The sequence below is a fragment of the Manis javanica genome, chromosome 11 (genome assembly GCF_040802235.1).
Source record: "Manis javanica isolate MJ-LG chromosome 11, MJ_LKY, whole genome shotgun sequence".
Lineage (NCBI taxonomy): Eukaryota > Metazoa > Chordata > Mammalia > Pholidota > Manidae > Manis > Manis javanica.
In genome coordinates this window covers 64,975,531-64,998,078 of record NC_133166.1, presented here as the reverse complement: position 1 = coordinate 64,998,078, position 22,548 = coordinate 64,975,531, and the positions used below count along the sequence as shown (strand labels likewise).

The following is a 22,548-nucleotide window of genomic DNA, read 5'->3' as shown; positions in this document are numbered from 1 at the left end:
GAATTAATCCAGAACAAGAATTCATCTGGAATGGGGCAGAATTAGGGGATAAGAGATATGTAACAGACCTTTTCCTCAAAAAGCTAGAGACCCAGATGAAGGCTCAACTCACTTCCTGAGTGGCCGTGGGTGTCATCTAACCTCTCTGGGCCTCAGTTTGCTCATCTATGACATGAGGGAGTTGATTCAGCTCACTTACCTCTGAAGGCTCCCCTCACTCTGTCACTGAATGGGTGTCCTCATCATAATCTGTGGGGAAACTGAGGCTCCAGAGGAAGGGTCCCCTGGGCCTGGCTGCCCCTGCTCCAGCTCTTCTGGTCAGAACTTTCTCTCCAGGTGCTGTGGACTCTTAGGCCTCAAGTAAGGAAAGGCCAGGAGCCATCCTGCCTGTGCTCGCTGCCTTGTCAGTGTGCCTGTGAGATGGGAGATTGAGGATCACAACAGCACATCTTAAATCAAAGTCTGGGCCATCAATCTTCCCAAACAGATGGGAATAACAAGGTGGGTGGCACAGTTCGCCACTGCATGGACAAGCAAGAGATATTAAAAAGCCAAAATCTTGAGCCCCAAATCCCTTAACCAATTTCCAAATACCTGAGGGAACTGCATGCTAAGGGAAGGAGGGGGTGTCTCATTGCAGAATTCCCCAGGAGGCCTGGGGGGCTCTTTACAGGAAACCCCTCTGTCTGGAGGCTTCTGAAGGCCCTGGCTTCCCTAGCCTATCCGACCTCCTGTTCCTCCTTGTAGGGACCCCCCACTAGAGTCAGTTTGGCTGAATGCAGCACAGTGAAGTGGTTAGCGTGTAGGGAAAGACTGCTTGAATCCTGACTACACTGCTCAGCAGCTCTGCAAACCTGTGTCAGCTGCTTAACCCCGTTGGCTCTGTTTCCTCATCTGTAAATAGGAGTAATACCTCCTTCATAGGATTGTTTTAAGGATTAAACAAAATAATCCACGTGAAGCAAACAGCACAGGCCTGGCACAGGGTAAGATCTCAAACATTACCCATTAATATTAATCTTCTATTATTTCACACATAAGCTCCATCTGGCTGCTGTTTTCTCTCACAGGCTCTCCTGCTCTTTTGCTTTTTTACACTATCTATCCCACCAGCCACAGTTTAACTGTCTCCTCCTCCAGGAAGTTCTCCCTGAACAACCCTCTCAGGCTCCATCTTCCTTTGCCTTCTAAGGCTACATATCTGTACTTGATCACATTTGTGGCAACTGTTTTTTGCTGCTTCATTGTGTGGGTGCCCAATGCCCCAAGCAAGCATGTCTGTTCCTGTTTTCTCTCCCCTGTCTTTCCCCTATAGCACTTTCCGTGGTGCAGTGCACATGGTAGGTGCTCATGAAACAGTTATGCTTGTCAACTGGGAGATTCCAGGGAACTGGAAACAGAATCCCAGTGTTTCAGACACTAGGTCTTTTGTCTATTTTTAGAGTTTAAATGTTCTTCAAAAAAAATTCCAAATTCTACTCTGTCTTTACATTACAACCACACCAATCTTTTCATGTCAGCCAGATGTACATTTCCCTCCTCTCCACCTGAAATACACCAGAATTTGAAAAATGAGGTGCTGGGTCTGAGAGCTTGAGATAGAGAGTGTTCTCTCTAAACCCTGACTATTCTTGTCAGGCTAAGGCTTGGGGAGGGATTAATTCTGGGTGAAAGGGAAGGTTCTGATGGCTCAGCTCTGGGCTGGGAGAGGTGGGTTTTCTACAGAGGGACAAATGGGATTTTGAAACAGGAAGTCATTATTTCTGGAAGGTCAGCATCCCAGAGCACTGTGACCTGGGGGGCAGGCGCGGAAGCAGATCTGGTCACCTTGAAGTCAGGACTGAGGACTGGCGCTACCATCCCAGCTGCGGTGGGTGGAGGTCAGGCAGGGCTGAGGCTGGCTGCTGCCACTACAGGAAAACACTGGAAGCTGGACTTGATCACACTGGATTACACTCCAGCTTGAAGAGGATTCGCTTGTCAGGCTCACAATGGGTGGTGGGTGGTAAGGAGTTCATAGTTATGAATTTGCAATGTGACCGAGATAAATGGCCATTTGGTCTGTTGGAACTCTGGGGACAGGAGCCTTCATAATATTTGGTTCTGGGTGGCGAGAGAGACTTTCTTGATGATCCAAGTCCTGAGCCCCCCAGAGAAGCACAGGGGCCACATCTTCCTCTGGGTGAGTGAGTGAATGTTTGCTCTTGGCTACCCTGAACACCAACCAAGCAATAACAGTAACGACACCATGCAATTATGAAGCTCTTATCACGTGCCAGACACAATGCTTCACAGGCATTTTACCATGAGGTGAGGACCGGTGTCTCCATCTTCTGGGTAAGGAAACTGAGGTGCAAAGAGGCTGGCTGCACTCACACAAAGTCACATTGCAAATACACAGCAGGCTCTGATCCAGGAGCTCCTGCGCCAGCCACTGTGTTACACTGTGGTGCTGGTGGAGGCTATCAGAACCTAGGCAAGGGAGGCTTTCCCAGGGTGTCTGGATTTCTCAACTCATTCATGGCTCTCCTTCCTCCATCCAGGAATGATGGAGAGGCTATAAGTGGAAATCAGAGATTTGGAGATGAGTAGAGATGGAAGTGGACTGCCTTTCCTGGCCTGAGAAGATAACTGCCTGGTCAGAGCTGAGGAGCCAGAGGGGATCAGCCAGCCTTTCCAGATGATGAAACAGGCCTTCCTGGTGGCCAGCCCTGGCACAGTCAGAGGGGGCGACAGAGCTGGGATTCCCTGTGGTCCTCTCCAGCCCACTGATCACACGGAGTTCTCTGCCTGTTTACCCTGATTCTTCTCCACTCCATTCTGAACCGGCAGGGGTCTGTCTGTCTTGTCACCAAAGAGTCCCTGGTGCCCCTGCAGTCCTGGCCTGTGGGAAATACTAAGTCAATATTTGTGCAAAGAATGAAGGACCAAAGTGCTCAGCCTGCTGGCTGTGCGGGCAAGTCTCCCCTACAGGAGAGCAGCAGATTTCCACCTCAGAGTGCCAGCAGCGTTCTGGTGGGAAGGGGGTGGGCTGGGTGGAGGACTGGTCTGGAAGTCAGTCTGACAGCAAATCCACTCCCATGTCCTCCTAAGCCACCCCTTGACCCTGTCCAAGAGACATGATTGGAGCAGGGGTAAATGATTCATCTTCACACTTGAGAATAAAGGGTGGGGGAATGGGCTAGGAGTGTGTTGGGGTACTGGCTCCAAAAGGTGGTTGGTTCCCGTTTTGGGTTCTGGACTTCCTTCGCTGAGCTGGCTGGGGAAGTGGTAAAGGACAGCTGGGCCCAGGGCCAGTTGGGGGTTCCAGCCGGACTTGGGGGGGTGGATGGCTCAGTTGGAGGCCCTCGGTGGGCGCCCTCATCAAGCAATCTCCGTGGGAGGAGGGGGGTGGGAGGGTACAGGAAGAAGTGCCAGAGGGCAGCCTGCGCCCCGTCCGTTGGCCTCCCCAAACCTGGGCTGTGGTTGTGGCTTCTTCCCCCGGGGGCTGGGTGGGGGTTGGCATAGCAGCCGGCCCGCGGGGAGGGTGTCCGGAGCGTTCGCGGCTGGGGCCGAGCGGCTGACGGGAGCCGGAGGGCGGCGCGGGTGGGGTGGGGAAGAGAAGGGGCGGGCGGCAGCTGAGGGGCGGACTGCTTTGGGGGGTGGAGCCCGGACCGCAGCGCTTGCCGCTCGCTCGGAGATACGGCTGCCGCCGCCGCCGCCGCCGCCGCCGCCGCCTCCGCTCTCCCTCGGGACGCAAGGCCGGCAGGCGCTCGATTAGGCTCCGGCGCCCGGGGCTGCGGCGCTCTGGTCCCGGCCCCTGGCCCGGAGCCCCTGGGGCTCTCGCGCCCAGTCTTCGGTGCCGTGCTCTGCCCGGAGAACCCTCTCCGCTGGCTGAGCCACCCCGGACTCGCGCCCCCGGGCCATGAAGAGGGGCCCGTGAGGGGCGCCCGGAGGCGGTGGAAGGGGAGGGAGGCGGGAGGCCGAGGAGGAGAGCGCGGGAGGCGGAGGATGCCGCCGCCGCCGCCGCCGCCGCCCGCCGGCCCCCGGTGAGCCTGGCTCCAGACCCGAGGATGGAGACGGCGCTGGGCGCTGTTGCGGCTCCCGGTGCGCCCCCGACCAGGTATCGGCTGGGCCCCGCGGGCCCCAGGGCGGGCGGAGCGGACCCTCGCCGCAGCAGCCGGGAGGGGCGCAGGCGCGGTGGGAGACGCCCCTCCGCCCGCGGACGGTCGTTGCTGGCTGTGTGGGGCTGGGGGAGGACAGCAGCGTGTTGGGATCCAGAAGTGGCTCCCCGAGCTGGTGGCGATTACGGCGATTTCCTCGGCTCTCCCCGCCCCCATTCTTGGAGGGCAGCAAACTTGAGACGCGCGGCGGCCCCAAGGCGACCTGCTCGCCTCCGCTGCTGAGCGCACTCGGGGACTGCCCGGGGCTTACAGTCCCACAGCCCGCCTGTTTCGGGGCTGCTGAGGCACCTGCAGACCCTGAGGTCCTCGCGCTTCCCTCCCTCCTCCTCCCGATGTCTGCACCAACTTTCCAAGCCAGGGCTGCACTGAGAGGCAGGGGGCTGCCCTCTGCTTCCTGCTCTCAGTCTGGCGCCGCTCCCATACCGACCGCTCTGGGATGAGCTGGGCTCCCGTGAGGCCCGGGCGGCCGAATGAATGCAGAGCTCCCCACGAGAAGCCAGAAGCACCCTCCCGCTCTTTTTTGGGTAGGATTCCTGGAGCAGCCCCTCCCAGGCTCCAGGTACCCAATGCTTGCTTTTTACAGTCACAGCCCAGAGTAGCCCTGGCCAGGAAGCTAGGGGTTAAAAGATAAGACCTGAGGATCGTCCAAGGATGGTACCTTGGCCTGATTTGCCATGCCACAGGGCGCCTCCTCCCCCCATCGCGGGCCTCCCTTTCCCAGGATTAGGATCCTCACCCCTGGTGCAGGTTTTCTCCCGATGGACTTAAAACACTGCTTTGAAGCAGGAGGCTCCTAAGAAGGCCTGCTGAAGAGTCCAGGTGCCAGAGGATGGGTTTAGACCATTAACAGAGAGGTGAAGGCAGGAGACAGGGAGGTGGATGTCCAGTCAAGGGCAGACAGAGCCTAGCATCTTTCTCAGAGCTGTTAGGGGCAGGGGACAAAGGAGAACTAGGACTGGGGATAGGAGGTGGGCATCCTGGCTGAGAAGGTAGCTGTTTTGGCAAGCCAAAGGAACCAGTAGGTGTAAGAGGCAAGCAGGTGGGGCCGGGGTAATGCATACTTGCCTTCAGGGGCTGCTCAGTCCCTTTGAGGTGGGGCCAGTTGCCTTACCTGGGTTCCCAGCCTCCTGTACTCAGCTGATGGGAACACGCACAGGCGTCACCACGACCCTGTTTCTTTTTCCAAGTGCTCTCACCCTTATGACTCACACATTGGATTCACCAGGAAGGTACTAAGCTTGCAACCTATTCTCTTCCACTCTCTCCTGGGTCTTCAGGAAACTGCTGGGGAAAGGAGGGGGTGATTTGCCTTTGAGCTTTAGCCCCTTTAGGAGGCAATAAGCCTGGCTCTGCAAACTTTAATTTCCCTACTGCTGTCCCAGAGCAAGGTAGGTAGGTGAGTGGCCCTAGGCTGTGCCAGGGTCTGGGGCAAGTGAGAGGAAGTCTCTCCTAATGATTCCCCCAACCCTGGGAGGGTTTTGGAATCATGGCCCGCCCCCTTCCTGGCACACTTAATACCCAGTCTCCTCATCTCAAAGCAGAAACACATTGCCCTCCTAAAATCCAAATTTCCCTCTTTGCTGAATATTGCAATGCTTTTGGCCAGAGGTTTCCTCCGTGGCATCTAAAGTTAAGCTCCTCTTGCAGACAGCTCCCCTCCTCCCTGTCCCCTCAGCCACCTCTGCTGTGGGCAGGCCCCCATTAGGAAGGATGTAGATCCCCATTAGCTCCCTGCCTCTTACCCACCAGGTCCTAGTTCCAGAGCAGGAGTGGTGCTGATGGTGCTGATAATAGGGGTGTCTGTGTGTGTTGGCTGCACACACATGGAGGAGGTGTAGTCTATGCTCCAGTGAGTCTGCAGGGGAGCCCAGATGCCAGGCTGTCACGGGGCAGGGGCAGGCTTGTGTCCCCCTTGCCTACTCCTCTGTCTCCCTCCCTTGCCCACTGTGGGTCTCCCTTTACTTTTTCAACTCAGCATTGGTTCGGGGAGGGAGCATTTGATATTCATAATCTGGTTCAGAGAAGGTCCCAAAGCCCTGAGTCACTGTATGGTTTCCATGGAAACAGACTTGTTCAGAGGACTCAGTGTAGCGCAGCAGTGATGGGGGAGAAGAGAAACATATAGTAAAATCAGGCTCCACAAGTATGGCAGGAGTTGGGCCAACTCCCTTCATGGGGGGTAGGGAGAGGCTGGGTAAGGCTCTGGGGTCCCTATGGGAAGGGCTGCTTCTCCCCACCCACTGGGTGGCACTTAACATCTCCTGTGACTCTTGGCAGGCTGGTGCTTCTCCCTTAGGCCTTCTGGGTAGGTGCCAAGGTGCTGGGCTACACTGTATGCCTCAGTTTCCACCTCTAAATGGTGAAAATAAAAGCACTTACCTCATAGGGTTGTTGTGAAGGTCAATGCATTCTTATGAGGAGCACACTCAGAATGAAGCCATAGTAAGCGTGCAATAAGTGTCATAATGATTAATTTGGGGGTTAGAAGACACTCCCCCCATGTGTTCATCTGGATCCACCCACAGTGTCCTGGCAGGTGGTCCTGACATATAGCAAGGCTGGCCTCCTGTTTTAGAAGATCCTCCCCCAGCAGCCCCAGTGCACCCTCAGGAAGTCACCAGCATCCATTTCTTTCTCCCACAGTATTTCTTTAGGTTGCTGAGGGCTCAGCACTGTGCTAGGGAGCCCTGGCTCCTGTTCAGACCTGTCTAGGAGCCTTATGGGAACAAATCCTCCATGTCCAGATGGAAATGGGCAGCTTCCTGCCTCAGACTCCTTGGGATTGAGTCAGAGAGAGGACAGGGGAGGTCTGGGCTCTGAGGACAGAAAGAAGGCAACTTTTCCCTGACCCTGGAGAGGCTGGTTCACCTGACTGGAGAACCATCTTCCTCCTGATGATCCACTAAAGAGGGATCAGGAACTCTCCAGAAAGATAATAGACCCTGCCCTCTTCCTCCCCCAAGGTTAGAACCTCTATTGATGAAGTGTTCTCAGCACACGCTACATGCCTGGACAGGCTGGGCCACCAGCTGATGTGTTACTGCCCAGTTGACTGGGAGAAGCCTGCCCATTGCTGCTTACCCCACAGCACCTGCCTGAGCAGTGTTGGGGCAGCAGCTCAGGGACATCCTGGGTATCAGTGATGGCTCAGCCAGTCTCCCTCACCAGCCGTTCTCTCCATTGCTGCCCTGCCCTCCCCTTCCCTGGTCTGCAGACAAACCCTCCTCTCCTCCTGTGGGTGGGCTTAGCTCCAAGCCTCCTACAACTACTCCCATCACTACCAGTTCTCAGAGCTGCAAAGATTCCTGCCTATTGGCTGGCCAGCCCTTCTATTTGGGAGGTAGGAAAAGGTTTGCCTGTTTGGCCAGAGTCCAAGCTAGCTGTGGCAAATCCCAGCTTCATGCTAGCCCCCAGGATGCTCTCCCCTCCCCCTGGCTCTTTAGGTAGCCCCACATGCCGCCCAGCCCCCCTGCCCCCAACTCCACACTCACAGTTTCCTGCCAAGGTACTTTGCCCCAGGTCTCTCTGGACCCCTTTGTTGTCCTCACTGGTGTTCATGACACCTTCCAATTTAATATCCTCTGAAAATTTCATTAACAGACTGTTTACTCCCTCTCTCATGGATCATTAATGAAGATGTTAGATAATATCTGACCCAGTGCTGGGTCTTGACAGCCCTGTCCCCACTCCTAGACTCTGTCCCTCAGTCCCTTTCCTGCCTATGACAAGTACTTAGGGCCAAGTCTGTTTGAATTAATTTTGTAAGATTACTTGAGATGTTGTATCAAATGCTTTGCTAAAAATCAAGATAGATTACCCTGCCTGCATTTCCTTCATCTACCAGTCTTGTAATTCTATCAAGAAAGCTATCAAGTTTGTCAGGCATGATTTGTTCTTTATAAATCCCCATGGTGCTGCATGGGGAACAGAGTTCCTGAGTTTTCTAAATGTTTAGATTCTGTCTTTGTGTTTACTCCTTGATTAGAGCTGGAAGGCTGTGGGCTAGGAATCATTGGAAGGACTCATCTTCTCTGGGATGGAGAACAGGGAGCAGCTCTTCTCTGGATCTCTGCTGGGGGCAGCAAATTTAGCACCCACTGCATCATAGCAGTGTGCTGGGGGATCCAGGCTGGGCACAGGGTTTGGGGCTGGACAGAGGGCCTGGTGCTGTCCCTCAGTGACTCTGCAGGCAGATGAAGATGCCAGACAAATCTGATGCCAGCCTTCTGAAGGTATCATTGAGTGATTGCCTTGTACCAGGATCTATGCTAAGAACGTCATGTACGAGATCTCATTTAAGCCTCTCACCTGCCCTGGGAGGTGGGCGTGATCTCTCCTCCCCTGGTACCAGGGCCTCAGAGAGGGTAAGGCTGCTCAGGACCCATGGTCTGGGTCTCATGCTCTGCTATGCTGCTCCTAACCACTTAGGGTATAAGTATGGGGTCAGGAGGGCTAATGGGGTGGTTCAGACTGAGTGCCTTAGGAGGTCACAGGGGCAAGGAAGGGAAGCCTTCAGGGAGATCCCTGGAGAGGTAAGGACCTCACTTCATATTAAGCTCATACACAATGCGCCATAGCCTGAATCCAGTTCCTTACCCTGCAACTTCTGAGCTGTGGGTACAGTTTGACCTCTGTGAGCCATGGGCCTTCTTCATGACATGGATTCTGCTCTAGTCCTTCCATGCAGACTTGTGGAGAGGACCAAACTAGGTGGTGTATGAGAGGTTCCTGACGCAGTACTAGGCCCTCCCTGAGCAGCTTCCGTCATCTAATGGAGGTCCCTTTGAGGTAGGGGCAGAGAGATTGAGGTCATGTTACCAAAGGGTGGCTCTTCCTAACGCTTTGCATCCAGGTGACAGGTTGAGCCATGTTGGCTTCCTGGCATAGTGTCATCCTTGCAGCCAGCTGTGGGCTGGTAGTAAGTTCTGGGCTAAGGAGCAGAGGCCTTATCCTGGCCTTAAGCCCAAATCTTATGCCCCATTCTAGACCATTTCAGGCCAGGTAGTAATAAAGATATTCTTTGGTATCTTCTGTGGTGCACAGGCTTTAGGTATTCCTGGGCTTCTTGTCTATGAAACCACCCACACCTTCTTCTACTTGATTAGCCAGACCTGGAGCCCAGAGTGGAAAGCAGAATGTGTTATGGCTGCTGTCCATCAGGTGCGATACTGCATCAGACATGTCTGCACCTGTTGTTTCTTCTAATCTTTGTGGTAATTTTCCTTTTTGCTATTCAGCTGGGGAGGGAGAATCCCCTGGATATGGTGAGATGGCACGGACCCATGTGTTGAGCCAGGGTACTAGGAAGGAAGGGCCATAGGTAGCTCCCATCCCTCCTTCTGATGGCCCATGAACCTGATCCTTAAAGATGGTCATTTGGTGTTCATTGGATGAGACCACATCTGGGTTGGGGTGAATGTCGAGGTCGATTTTGGCACCAGTGTGTATTGGGACCCTGGTGGCCACCCTAACCCTGGCACTCATGCCCTTCTGTCTAGTCTCCAGGTTCTGGGTGAAGCTCTTGCTCTTGGGTGTGGCCTAGCTTAAGCTAGGGCTTAAGCTTCATGGTTAAGGCCAGGGTTTGGGGGTCTGTGGAACTGAGTTTGAATCCTGGACAACTAGCTGTGCATGCTTATACAAGTTCCCTCACTTGGCTGAGCCTCACTGCTCCTCACCTGTGAAAGATGGCAGCAGTACCTGCAATAAGGACCTATTCTGTGGGAGCCAGGACTGTGGTCATTACTGCGTATCCACTCCTGGAGTCCCTCCACCCTGTGTTATAACCCCAAGGCTCAGGAGAGCTTTCCCCATGCCCTGCCTTCATTCCCTGTGGCCAGATGGGCCCCGAGACTGGAGACTTGGAATCTGGGGACAGATGGCTTCCCTCCTGGCCCCTCTGTGGCAGCTGGTCTGTGCTAAAGCTCCTGTTGGCACTTTCTCACCCTCAAAGCAGGGAGGATGGGCCCTAGCCCTGTATCTGGGGGTGGGGCCTCAGTACTATTCCAGCTCTGGCTGTGGCTACTGGGGATAGGAGGAGGGACAGGAAACCAGGGCCCTTCCTTCCAGCCCAGCATTGGGGCAGAAGGGTCCCGCTTACTGCAGGCCTGGCTGTTGTAGGACTGGCCTGGGGGAACTGAGCCCCTCTGACCCATCTCTCCCCATCAAGGAGCTGGGCACACTGAGGCCTTGTGCCAGCAGTCAGTCACTCTCCCCATAGCTGGGGAAGACTTTCCTCAGGCTACACTGGGATGCTGCTGATGGGCTGGGCCCACAGAAGGCCCGTGAGGTAGTCTGCAGCCCCAACAGCAAGGGTCTTCAACCACATGGTCTGTGGCATCTGTTTTAATCTCCTTAAACATTTCCAGTCCCCTATTGCTTTTGTGTAGGTTCGTGTGCTCCCTAAAAATCAGACTCATGGTTCCTGCCTAAGGAGTACCGGCTCTGTGCCCAGCACTGTGCTAAGCTCTTGGCATTCATTGGCTTTCTGTCTCGCAACCCAGATATTTGAAAGATTCTGTGATTGTCTTTCCCATGTCATGAATAAAGACAACTGAGGCCTATGGGGATTAAATGTCTTGCTCAAGGTCTCATAGCCAAAAGCCACAGCTGGGATTCAAATGTCGGCCTGTCTGGCCCCACAGCTGGGGGGTCCAACCGCCACCTAGCCTGCCTCCTTACACACTGTGGATAACTTCTTAAGGAGGCTTGAGACTCTGATGGGTGCCCGCAGGGTCATCACATGTGGATATTGGAGTGATCTGCTCTGGAGACACCAGAGCTTATAAGATGCAGCCAAGCACCGCTGCTGATGGAGAAAAGTCAGTGGACAGTCACTCTCTCGGTGCTTGTCTCCAAAGACATGATTGTGAGAACTTCTCCCACTGGAGGTACCTGAAGGATATACTGGTCCTGCCTATGTGGTCTGTGGATAGGCCATGGGGCCCAGGGATTCTAGAGACTGTACAAACAGTGTTTCAAGTCAAGAGGGCCTGACCCCAAAGACGAGCACTGGGCCTCCAATCTCCCCTGGACTGACCCAGACCACATCTGACTCTGGACCCCATCAGATTACTGTCCCTGCCTAAAGTATGTGCTGGCATACTGCTTATCTTGAAGGATATTCTAGAACACAGTCCCATGAAACTTGTCCTTGGGCTTATTAGGTCTTGAGGATGGCAGTACATGCCCAGGGCTCTCTAGACCTCTCAGGAGAAATCTTACGCTAGATTCAATATCAGGAATATTTGGGTATCTCTTTAGCAGAAGTTTTAACTTCATCTCACAGATGCTATGAAACATGTAAATGAAGTATTTCCTTTTTCTCATTGGCTGCCAGGTAGCTCTGACCCATATTTATAGCTCAGAAGTGGCTTGGCTCTTACACATTGACTTGGCTTCTAGTTTGAGACTTTCATACCTTTGTTTTCCCCTTGCCTCATTTTCATCATCTCATTTTCCTTAGGAAGAAAAAAAAAATGCTGTTTTATGTTTTAGTCTTACCTAAACAAACATCTTTGGTAGACCAGCACTGGCTACCACAGACACAGGGATTAAGCATTTCCTTTCTGCAGTCTCCATCCAGAGGCCTGTTTGCCAACTCCTCCCTCCATGTCCAGTCCCCACTGCCAGTTCTTGGGGCCCCAGAGCCTTAGGACCCCTCCATACTTGCTAGTGAATCTGCTCAGAAATACAATGTTCAGGTTCTTCTTTTCTCTTCTCCCTATCTTCCGAGGGCTTCATAAACTGTTTTTAGGGAGGAAAAGCTGGGAGGAGTCATATCTTAAACTCAGGTCTCTGCTGCTCCCTAGGTCCTGCAAAGTCTCCCTCTTTTTCAGCTCCTGCCCTGTCTTGGCAGCCCTAGCTGGCTGTCCTTAGTGGCCCAATTCTGGCAGAAAGGTAGAGACTTTGGCCTTGGTTCCTTGGAAATGGGGGAGGGGAGAGCTGGCTGGCAGTGCCTTGGGGATGGGGCTGGTGGCACAGTGAGTTGCATGGTGATTTTCAGTGCCCCACCTGGTCATCAGTCACCCCTCCAGTTCTTGCGTGTGCTGGCTTCTCCCTACCCTTGGAAGTTAAAACACTCAAATGGAACCAAAAGGCTCCAAGTACAAACTGTCTTTGTCCTACCTGTCTCCTACTTTTCCCACTGGGGCATCCACAGTTACTGGTTCAGTAAAGTTCTTTTGGTGGTGCTTTATGCATGTATACAAACAGACACACACACCATCTTTTCAGAAATGAGAAATGGTGGCATACTGTTGCACATGTGTTTTCTGGCCCTAGTTTTTTTACTTAATAAGGTAAAAATCTTGGAGGATGGCACTACATCAGTATGTACACACTTGTGGCACCTTCTCCATTATGGTCTGTCGAAAAGAAAATCCTAGGGGAGGGGAGAATGCTACTGATGAAGGGGTTAAGCCTCTAGAAAGACAAGGGGCACTGATGGGTGGGCTTTTGGAGGTCTGGGAACCTTATAATTGTGGGCACAAATGGATCTTTCTGGGAAGGAGGATTGTGTCTCTCTAAGGGGTGTGTGGCCCAGAAAAGGCAGAGTTGCAGCTCTGGGGGAATGCGATTTCATGGAGCGGGAGATGAGGAGTAACTTGGCAGAGGGCAGAGTTCCCAGTTCTTGGGCTCCACTGGGGCAGCCACGGATCAGGCTGAGGGGGTGGGGCAGAGCTAGTCCTGTTATCAGAAGATGACTGGGGCTTTCCCACTCCCAAAGGAAGATCCCTGCCTGCAATGTTAGGGTGGCCCTGACTCTGAAATAGTGTAGGGGACCTCTCTGGGATCAGAGAATCCCAGTGGTCATAGCTGGGAGGCCCTTAGAGTTGCTGAATCTATGGAAAAACTGAGGCATAGGGAGGCCAGGGGTGAGTCCAAGTTCACCTAGCCAAGGAAGCAGTGGCTGTGGGTTCTCTCTGACTGTGACATTCCATTCAGTGCTCTTTCCCTTGCCAGAGTGGAATGAGACCAGGGAGGAGAGGCCCTCGGGTTAAGTAAGGCTGCCTGTTGCTGCTTGTCTCTTGCTGTGTGGGTGGGGAAGAGGAGGTGCACAGAGCAGAGGCTGAAGCTCGGGTGTGGGTGTCATCATTGCACCTCACTGCATCCTGCATCATCACCTCCCGCTGGCTGCATCCTCACAGCAGGCTGCAGGCAACCTGGCAGAATTCTGAACACAGCACAGATGCAGCTCGGAGACTGCACTACAGAGTGTGGTCACTAGAGGGCAGCAGCAAAGCCACTGCGGAGGCTCAGCATAAGGTTCCCAGGCTGGGAGCGGAGCTGAGGGAATGCTCCCGTGGGCAGAGGTCTGCCTGGCAGGGGTCTGGCACTGCAGTCAGGGAGAGTGTCTACCTCACTTTCAGAGACAGTGATGGTTTTTCTGAGGTGCTTCCCCAAGACAAAAAGCAAACCAGACATTTAGTGATGATAATAGTAACATGTTTTGAATGCGTACTCTATGCCAGACACTGTGTTAATTAGTTCTCACAACAGCCCTATTAAAAGTATCCCCATTTTTCAGGTGAAGAAATAGAGGCCCAGAGAGATTAAGAAATCTGGCCATCAGTGGAGCTGGTCATATTCTATGCCTGGGCACTGACTACATGCTTTAAGTCCTTCCATTCTTACCACCACTACTATGGTTATACCTACCTTACGGGTGGGCAAATTGAGACTCAGAGACAGCAGGAATGTTTGCATGGGAGATTCACTTGCTGTATGACATCCAGGCAAAGGCTGGAGCTCTTAGCTCCGAATTAATAGTCCTACAGCATAGAGGCGTTTTCCACTCCCACCCTGTGCCCTAATATGGTGGCTGACACTGAAATCTAAGTTTTCTGCTGGGAATGGGAGTTTGCCAACTACCCTGCCATCCATGAGAAGTTATAGATTCTGGGCTCCTGTTCAGGGTTTTCCTGAATTTTGACTAACCAGAGGTGGAGGCAGGCAATACCAGAGGCTTCTCAAAGCCCAGGGAGGGGCCGTGGGGATTACAGTCTGGCTTGGAGGACAAGGTCATTGCAGAGTCTTTGCAGTGGCCAAAATTCCCCTGGGAACAGAGGGACCTGGCTCTGGGGCTTGTCGTTTCCAGGGCAGATGCCTCTAGCATATCAAGGATGCTTGACCAGCCCCAAGCTGGGCTTTGCCAGGTTGGCAGGAGAATGGGGGCATTTCTAGGAGGATCTGACTTTTGCCATCTCTCTGTTCTCATCCCCTGGCTTTGCCCTCCCTGGGGTCAGTGGGAGAACCTGTGACTGGGGCTTCAAAGTCTCCCCTTGGTGTTCGGGCTGCATCTTGTAGACCTGAGTCCCACATTCTGAGGGATTTATAACATCAAGATGCCTCAGTTACTTCTGATTTATTAGCAAAAGCAACAGCTTCCAAACCTGGTCATAAGTTTCTTGGGTAGCCATGGGAAGGGGAAGTTGGGGGAAAATACTTAAACAGTACCCACCTTGAAAGATGCTCCTATTTAAAGAAAACTGCATGAATTCTGGTTTTGGAGCCAGAATTCTAGAGTTAAGTCTCTTTAAGGCTGCTGTTTCCTATCTTGGGGGTGAAGGTAGTGGGTTGGGGGTGGATCGGGGAGGAGGGTCTGAGTGTGGGCTCCCAAGCATCCTGCCTGGGCTGGAATCCTGGCTTTACCCCTTACCAGGCATGTGAGCTTGGGGAAATTATCTAGCCTTGCAAAGCCTGAGCTTTCTCATCTGTAAAATGGGGATATGAGAGTACCAAACTCACAGGTTGGTGTGAGGTAAGAGCTGCTAATGCCTGTGAAGGGAGCAGATGCCTGGGAAACATTGTGAATGCCAATAAATGCTTCCTTTCCTTTGTGTTTTTTTCCCCTGTACTTCCTAGAGTGGTGCCTGGCTCATGCTGGAAATCTGACATGTGTTTGTTAATACACACATACAAAGCAAGTATATTCGAATGAAATGAGATTGTAACTGAAGATGGACCCCTAAGTAACTTAAAAATTTACCTAGTGCTGCTATTGATGGTATTCCCTACCGGCCTTTTTTTTTTTAAATTTTGGTATCATTCATCTACAATTACATAAGGGATATTACATTTACTAGGCTTCCCCCTTCACAAAGTGCCCCCCACAAACCCCATTACAGACACTGTCCATCATCACAGTAAGATGCTGTAAAATCACTACTTGTCTTCTCTGTGTTGCACAGCCCTCCTAGTGCGCCCCCCACCAACATTATACATGCTAATCATAATGCCCCTTTTCTTCCCCCCACTTTATCCCTCCCTTCCCACCCATCCTCCCCAGTCCCTTTCCTTTGGTAACTGTTAGTCCATTCTTGGGTTCTGTGATTCTGCTGCTGTTTTGTTTCTTCAGTTTTCCTTTCTTCTTATACTCCACATATGAGTGAAATCATTTGGTACTTGTCTTTCTCTGCCTGGCTTATTTCACTGAGCATAATACCCTCTAGCTCCATCCATGTTGTTGCAAATGGTAGGATTTTTTTTTCTTATGGCTGAATAATATTCCATTGTGTATATGTACCATATCTTCTTTATCCATTATCTACTGATGGACACTTAGGTTACTTCCATTTCTTGGCTATTGTAAATAGTGCTGCGATAAACATAGGGGTGCATCTTTTTCAAATTGGGCTGCTGCATTCTTAGGGTAAATTTCTAGAAGTAGAATTCCTGGGTCAAATGGTATTTCTATTTTGAGCTTTTTGAGGAACCTCCATACTGCTTTCCACAATGGTTGAACTAGTTTACATCCCCACCAGCAGTGTAGGAGGGTTCCCCTTTCTCCACAACCTTGCCAACATTTGTTGTTGTTTGTCTTTTGATGATGGTGATCCTTACTGGTGTGAGGTGATATCTTATTGTGGTTTTAATTTGCATTTCTCTGATGACTAGCGATGTGGAGCATCTTTTCACGTGTCTGTTGGTGATCTGAATTTCTTTGGAGAACTGTCTGTTCAGCTCATTTGCCCATTTTTTAATTGGATTATTTGCTTTTTGTTTGTTGACCCTACCATTCTTTAAAGGGCTTCACATTTATCTTGGGGCACTAAGGCAGGGTGAGCCTGCACTTTGCAGTCAAAATTAAGGCCAAGTCTGTTCTCTCTGGGCCCCTCTTTCAACCCTTTTGATGGAGACAGCATTCTCTGCTGCCTCAGGGTAAGGCAGGGGTTGGATGGGTTGTGGTCAGGACTGTGGTTTTTCTCTGATCACAATGGTTTCCAAGAATCTAGACTGTGCCTTTCCCCTATTTGCTGCCACCTAATGGTAGGGTACTGCTTCCTATTGGTACTAAGTAGTTTCATACCTAAATCAAGACTTCTAGGCTCCGAAGCCTTGGCTGGCCCATTGCAGTCTCAGCCCAGCCTCTGTGCCCCTCCCCAAGGCAAGCAAAATGCTTCAGTTCTGTTTCTTCTCCACTAAGCTGATGTTGAAGGGGCCAGAGCACTGGCCTGAGCTGACCCACAGGGATTCAATTTTCTGCTATTTTATTTGTTCACGCACATTTGCATAGTTTATGAGCCTCAGTTTCTCCATCTAAATAATGGGAGTGAGGATCCTGACATCCCAGAGGGGATAATAAGGAATAACATGGTGTGAAGGGTTGGGTGATCTGAGCCAGGCAGCACTACAACTTTGGGAAATGAGGACCCACTCATCTGCCCCTCAAAGAAGTCATGCCAACTAGCAGGATATGGGAAGAATATTCACGAAACACATGAGTTCACCCCCTCAACCATGAGTCAGTAGATCAATAAGACAGATGGCAAACGGAAGGAATGTTCTAAGTCTCAGAAATTGTCTGTCCCCTTCTAATGCATGGTCCCTCTCACGTTGATTCACAAATGGGCTGACATATTAATCACATGCATGTTAGAAAGCCAAGTACATGTAAGCTGGAGGGACAGAAGTCAGATCTCCTTAGAGAGAGAGAGTATGGGATCTGGAGAACCTGCTAGATGTGGGTTAAGCCAGGCACATGAGTTTGGGCAGGTTACTCCACCTCTCCATGCCTCAGCTTTCTCACCTGTGAAATGGAGCTCATACTGGCTTCGATATAAAGTTCTTGTGAGGAATAAGTGAGCAGGTAAAGGTCTTGGCACTTAGGAAGCACCCAATAGATCTAACCAAAATAATGCTACTATCTTGGTGTTTTAACTTAGAATCTGCCCAAGCATCAAGGTCAGGAATGCTCCCTGTCCCACTTTGACTTTGAGTTTCAGGTAGCATTCTCCTCTCTCCAGTGTGGCTGGAAGAAGAGCCGCCTTTCCTGGCTGTCCTTTCCTTGTGGACATCAGCGTCTGGGCTACATCAACTGAGTTGCCATTTCTACCTGGAGATCTGGGGTGAGCCCCCTGCCCTTGCTGACTTTCAGTAAAGCCACTCCTGGGGAATCAGTGAACAAGTTGAATTTTGAAGGGTAGGACTGGTCTGTTGATTTAAAATGCAGAACCAATGAGAGCTGTGTTCTGGCCCAATTTTCTGGGATAACTTTAATACTCTGGTTTTTGGGCCAAATTGCTGGGTGCTAAGCACTTTGTCTTGTTGGGTCATTCTGGTCACCAGAGCTGAACAGAGGTAGCCAGGCCTGGGGGTGTTTGTGGGCAGTGGATTTCTTTGCAGCTCCCATGGGCGATTGGTATGGCACCCTTAGGGTCATTGCCCATGTGGTACCAACTCTTGGTCAGCTAGGCATGCAGGCTTGCCAGCAACTGGTCCACTGTGTCCTGGTGTGAGCAGAGGGACTGTGATTGGCTAGGAGGGTATTGCCAGGGATGGGTGGAGGGGGTGGGGTGTCCTGCAGGACTCAGAGGACCAGGCCCAAGGGATAAGAGATGCACTGGATTATTTGGAGCCCCTTCAGTGATAGAGCTGACAGGGCCCTTACCACCCAGGCTTGGGGGAAGACTGTGGGGCACAGGACTCGGGAAAGAAGGGGTTGGAAGGGAGGTGCTAGGAGCCCAACTCAACCCTCAAAACCCCTCCCCTCCCTGTCTCCCTGCAGTTTGCCAGCCAAAGGGCTGCCACACAGGGAAACTGCCAGCTAGGCAGGAGATTTGGCAGCTGCGGATTCCCCAGCTTGGAGCAGCCCCTCTTTGGTGAGTGGAGCCCTCCTTGCATTTGCACTTGGAGCAGCCCCAGCCCTCCCCCAGGGCCTGGTAGGTTATCTAGCCTCTCCTGAAGGCAAATTCAAATGCTCATATTGGCTCCTTGCCCTGGACCCTTGGCACACCCTTTACTTTCCCTGCTTTCCTAGACCCTCCTCGTCCCACATGCCTTCTTCATTCCTTGAGGTGCCTCTTCTGTTCTACTCCTTCTACTTCTCTCTGTCCTGCCTGGTTCTCTGGGGCTATTGCTGGGTCACAGGGGGGTCCTTGAGCTTACCCTTTGGTGGAAGGGGCTGAGGGCCTAAGGGTGAAGGCTGGGGTGGGGGGCCTCGAGAAGCCAGTCCACTCTGCTCAGTCAGTGGAGGTCATCTGCCCCATGCCTGGACCCCTCCCCCAGTGGCCAGGAGCAAGCCTTGGTGTGTGCTGGGTTTGCTTCTCAGCAGCCCCTGGCCCTATCTCTGTTCCAAGTCGGTTGAGTCTTACTGACCCTAGAGTCCAAATCTGGAGTAAGCTGGTCACCTGCATCCATAATTTGGAGGGGATACCTGACACAGCTGTCCACCTTTCCCAGCCTAGCAGGCATGAGTGAACCAGGCTGGCAGCCCACCACTGTGTGCAGGGTGCCTTTCTGCATGGGGGCTTGGATAGGAAGGAGGCATCTGATATGGACTCTTCTTCCTGGGGGTGGGCAGGGGAATGGAGGAAAGACCACCACCTGGGGAACTAACTGCAGCTCATGGGGGTGGAAGAAGATGCAGGTGTGCTCAGGAGATTCCAGCAGGGGTGATAGGCAGTGGCAGGGGAATGGCTGGAGGCAGGAACTCGTGTTCCTGCAGTGTGGGAGCTGGGGAGTCGGGCTCCAGTAAGGAATTTAGAACTCATGACTGGAGGCCCCTGCAGTATGCTGTAGGTTAAACCCAGGGTTTGGGGAATCTGTTCAGTCCCAGATGGTCCCAGGAGTCCTCAGAGCATGTAAAGTCTAGTGCAGAAGCTGCCTAGGCCTTAGGTACAGGTGTGAGCATTCGACAGGAAGCCGGAGGGACTTCTCTGGGCTCCCTGGAGACCAGATCTTAAAAGGCAGCAAACCAGTGCCCCTGGCCATGTGAGGCACTCAGACCTGGCTGCCCCTAACTGTTGCCCAACTTTGCCTGCAGACCTCGCATGGTGGAGAAGCAGGCCCATGAAGGTGCCCAGCCATGCAATGTTCCTGGAAGGCAGTGCTCCTCCTTGCCCTGGCCTCCATCGCCATCCAGTACACCGCCATCCGCACCTTCACTGCCAAATCCTTCCACACCTGCCCCGGACTGGCCGAGGCAGGCCTGGCTGAGCGGTTGTGCGAGGAGAGCCCTACCTTCGCCTATAACCTCTCCCGTAAGACCCACATCCTCATCCTGGCCACCACACGCAGCGGTTCCTCCTTTGTGGGCCAGCTCTTCAACCAGCACCTGGATGTCTTCTACTTGTTTGAGCCCCTCTACCACGTCCAGAACACACTCATCCCCCGTTTCACCCAGGGCAAGAGCCCTGCAGACCGGCGGGTCATGCTGGGTGCCAGCCGCGACCTCCTGAGGAGCCTCTATGACTGTGACCTCTATTTCCTGGAGAACTACATCAAGCCACCGCCGGTCAACCACACCACAGACAAGATATTCCGCCGTGGAGCCAGCCGGGTGCTGTGCTCCCGCCCCGTGTGCGACTCCCCAGGCTCCGCTGACTTGGTGGTGGAGGAGGGCGACTGCGTGCGCAAATGTGGCCTGCTGAACCTGACGGTGGCCGCTGAGGCCTGTCGTGAGCGCAGTCACGTGGCCATCAAGACTGTGCGGGTGCCAGAGGTTAATGACTTGCGGGCCCTGGTTGAAGACCCCCGGTTAAACCTCAAGGTCATCCAGCTAGTCCGAGACCCACGTGGCATTCTGGCTTCCCGCAGCGAGACCTTCCGCGACACATACCGGCTCTGGCGGCTCTGGTACGGCACTGGGCGGAAACCTTACAACCTGGACGTGACGCAGCTGACCACAGTGTGCGAGGACTTCTCCAACTCCGTGTCCACCGGCCTCATGCGGCCCCCGTGGCTCAAGGGCAAGTACATGCTGGTGCGCTATGAGGACTTGGCCCGGAACCCCATGAAGAAGACCGAGGAGATCTACGGTTTCCTGGGTATCCCCTTGGACAGCCATGTGGCCCGCTGGATCCAGAATAACACACGGAGTGACCCTACCTTGGGCAAGCACAAATACGGGACCGTGCGAAACTCGGCGGCCACCGCCGAGAAGTGGCGCTTCCGCCTCTCCTATGACATTGTGGTCTTCGCCCAGAACGCCTGTCAGCGGGTGCTGGCGCAGCTGGGCTACAAGATGGCCACCTCGGAGGAGGAGCTCAAGAACCCCTCTGTCAGTCTGGTGGAGGAGCGGGACTTCCGCCCTTTCTCGTGACAAGGGCTCCGTGGTTGGTGGTGAGGGAGGGGCATTAGTGTCGGTTTTGATAAAATGGACTGTTTTTAACTGTTGCCTTATTTCCCCCTCCCTACACCCTGTCTGTGTGTCCTTCCTCCTCCCTGCCTATCGCCCACTTCCTTCTGCCTCTTTTTGTCTCTGAAATTTGCACTATGTCTTGGACAGGAATCACTGGGGCAGAGGGGCTGCAAGTGGGGTACACCCCCCACCCCATCCCATTCAGACACACGGATGTTGGGTCTCTGGGTGGATGGTGACTATGTTTACAAGCACCACACTCACACGTTCACACACACATGCACACACACAAGGCACCCTGAGGAGAGATACCCCAAACCACACTTCTTAAGCTTTTCTGATGGATGAGTGGTCAGGGTATGGTAGTTTTTGCACTGTCTCCCTTCTACAAGGTAAGAGGTTAAACAAAAAGGCCACCTCTCTAATTTACGAATGGTGTCTATTCCTCCCAATCCTGCTTCCCATCCCCAGTGCCCACCACCCCTCTTGGAGCAGAGAAACTGCCCCCTCTTGCCCACCCTTGCCTGTCTGTGAGCAGGTTTTTACTGTGAGGTGAATGTGGACCATGTTTATTTTTTGCAGTCTGTGGCAATGCTGTCTGTTTGTCTGAGTCTTGTGGCTGCCCCTGAACCAGTGATGGCTGATAAATCTTATGGGTTTCTGAATGAACTTGGGGTCCATCTGTGATATTTCTTTGTGCCAAAAAGAAAAAGAGTGGATCGGTTTGCTAAATGAACATTGAAATGCTTTATCTATGTTTTCTGTAAATAAAAGAGTGCAATAATATCTGGGTGTGATTGTGGGACATTCTGAATGGGTGAGGGTAGACCTCAGTTGGGGCTTGGTTTCTCACCTTTGGGGGGAAGAGAGAGAAGGAGATGGAGGTGGAGGTGGGGCTTCAGTAATCAGTCTCTGGCTTTCGGAATATATGCCATTGTTCTCACCCTCAACACAGAGTTCACTGGTACATTTCCATTCAGTCAGTTGAGACCTGGCACCTTATATCCAGGGGGTGATCAAAATATTCATCAAGCGGTGTGACTTGCTGAATTGATGTCCAGAGGTCAGGAGTCTTGGGGCCAGGATAACTGGGGAGGGGGTATATGTTGGGGATGGGGTGACTCAGGGCAGTGGCCGCTCATTAACTGGCCTGGAAGTATTTCAGTAGTTTACCATCTAGCACAGGTGTACTGGTGCTTACACTGGTGGAATAGCAGCTGTGCTTACTTCCCTGGCCATTGGGCAGCTTCTTCCAAACAACTTCTCTAGTTATTGTTTCAAGAAGAGAGCTGGTTTCTGGGGTGGAAGTCCTGGGACAGTGACAGGCCTAGGGGTTAGGCAGCCCCAGTGGTCCTGGGATCCTGAGGAAACTGTCCTGGGCTCCTGAGGAAACTCTGTCCTGGGCTGAGTCAGGGGAATACAGATTCAGCAGGTATAGCAAGTACCTTAGATAATAGCAGCTTAATTAAGATAGACTATCTTGTTTCATTCTCAATAGTGCGTCTGGGCTTTGCTAGTCAGGGCCCATATGGTGACTCCCCAGGTCATTACTCAGATGTTGGGGCCCTGGCTTTTTCCATCTTGCTGCTGCTCCATCATTCTAAGGTGTTATCCTTGGCTATATTGTCCAAGATGGCAAACCAGGCAGGGAGAAGGAGAAACATGTGAAAGGAGGGCATACCTCTGCCATTTGTGAGCAAACCCGCAAAGTTTAGACATCACTTGCACTCATGTTTCACTGGCTGAAACCTGGTCACATGGCCACATTTAGCAACAGTGGAAGCTGGAAAGTGTTTTTTTAAAATC

General features: G+C 52.6%; 1 protein-coding gene across 5 annotated transcripts; it reads left to right on the top strand.

The window, feature by feature from the left end:
* The first annotated feature begins 3,632 nt into the window (after positions 1 to 3,632).
* CHST1 (carbohydrate sulfotransferase 1) lies at positions 3,633 to 21,545 on the top strand. Of its 5 annotated transcripts, XM_073216454.1 has the most exons (5): positions 3,635 to 4,102; positions 4,568 to 4,722; positions 17,408 to 17,509; positions 18,169 to 18,262; positions 19,426 to 21,545. In XM_073216454.1, the coding sequence occupies exon 5, from the start codon at positions 19,468 to 19,470 to the stop codon at positions 20,701 to 20,703; it is 1,236 nt and encodes a 411-aa protein (XP_073072555.1). In that variant the 5' UTR covers positions 3,635 to 4,102; positions 4,568 to 4,722; positions 17,408 to 17,509; positions 18,169 to 18,262; positions 19,426 to 19,467; the 3' UTR covers positions 20,704 to 21,545. The 5 variants fall into 5 exon arrangements, with proteins under 5 accessions (XP_073072556.1, XP_073072555.1, XP_017497658.1 ...); XM_073216455.1 differs by lacking the exon at positions 4,568 to 4,722 and having other exon boundaries at positions 3,633 to 4,102; positions 18,169 to 18,322; XM_017642169.3 differs by lacking the exon at positions 4,568 to 4,722.
* The last annotated feature ends 1,003 nt before the right edge of the window (positions 21,546 to 22,548 follow it).

What these genes read in the sequence shown, in the direction of transcription:
- CHST1 (XM_073216455.1), top strand. Translation starts at nt 19,468, where the DNA reads ATGCAATGTTCCTGGAAGGCAGTGCTCCTCCTTGCCCTGGCCTCCATC.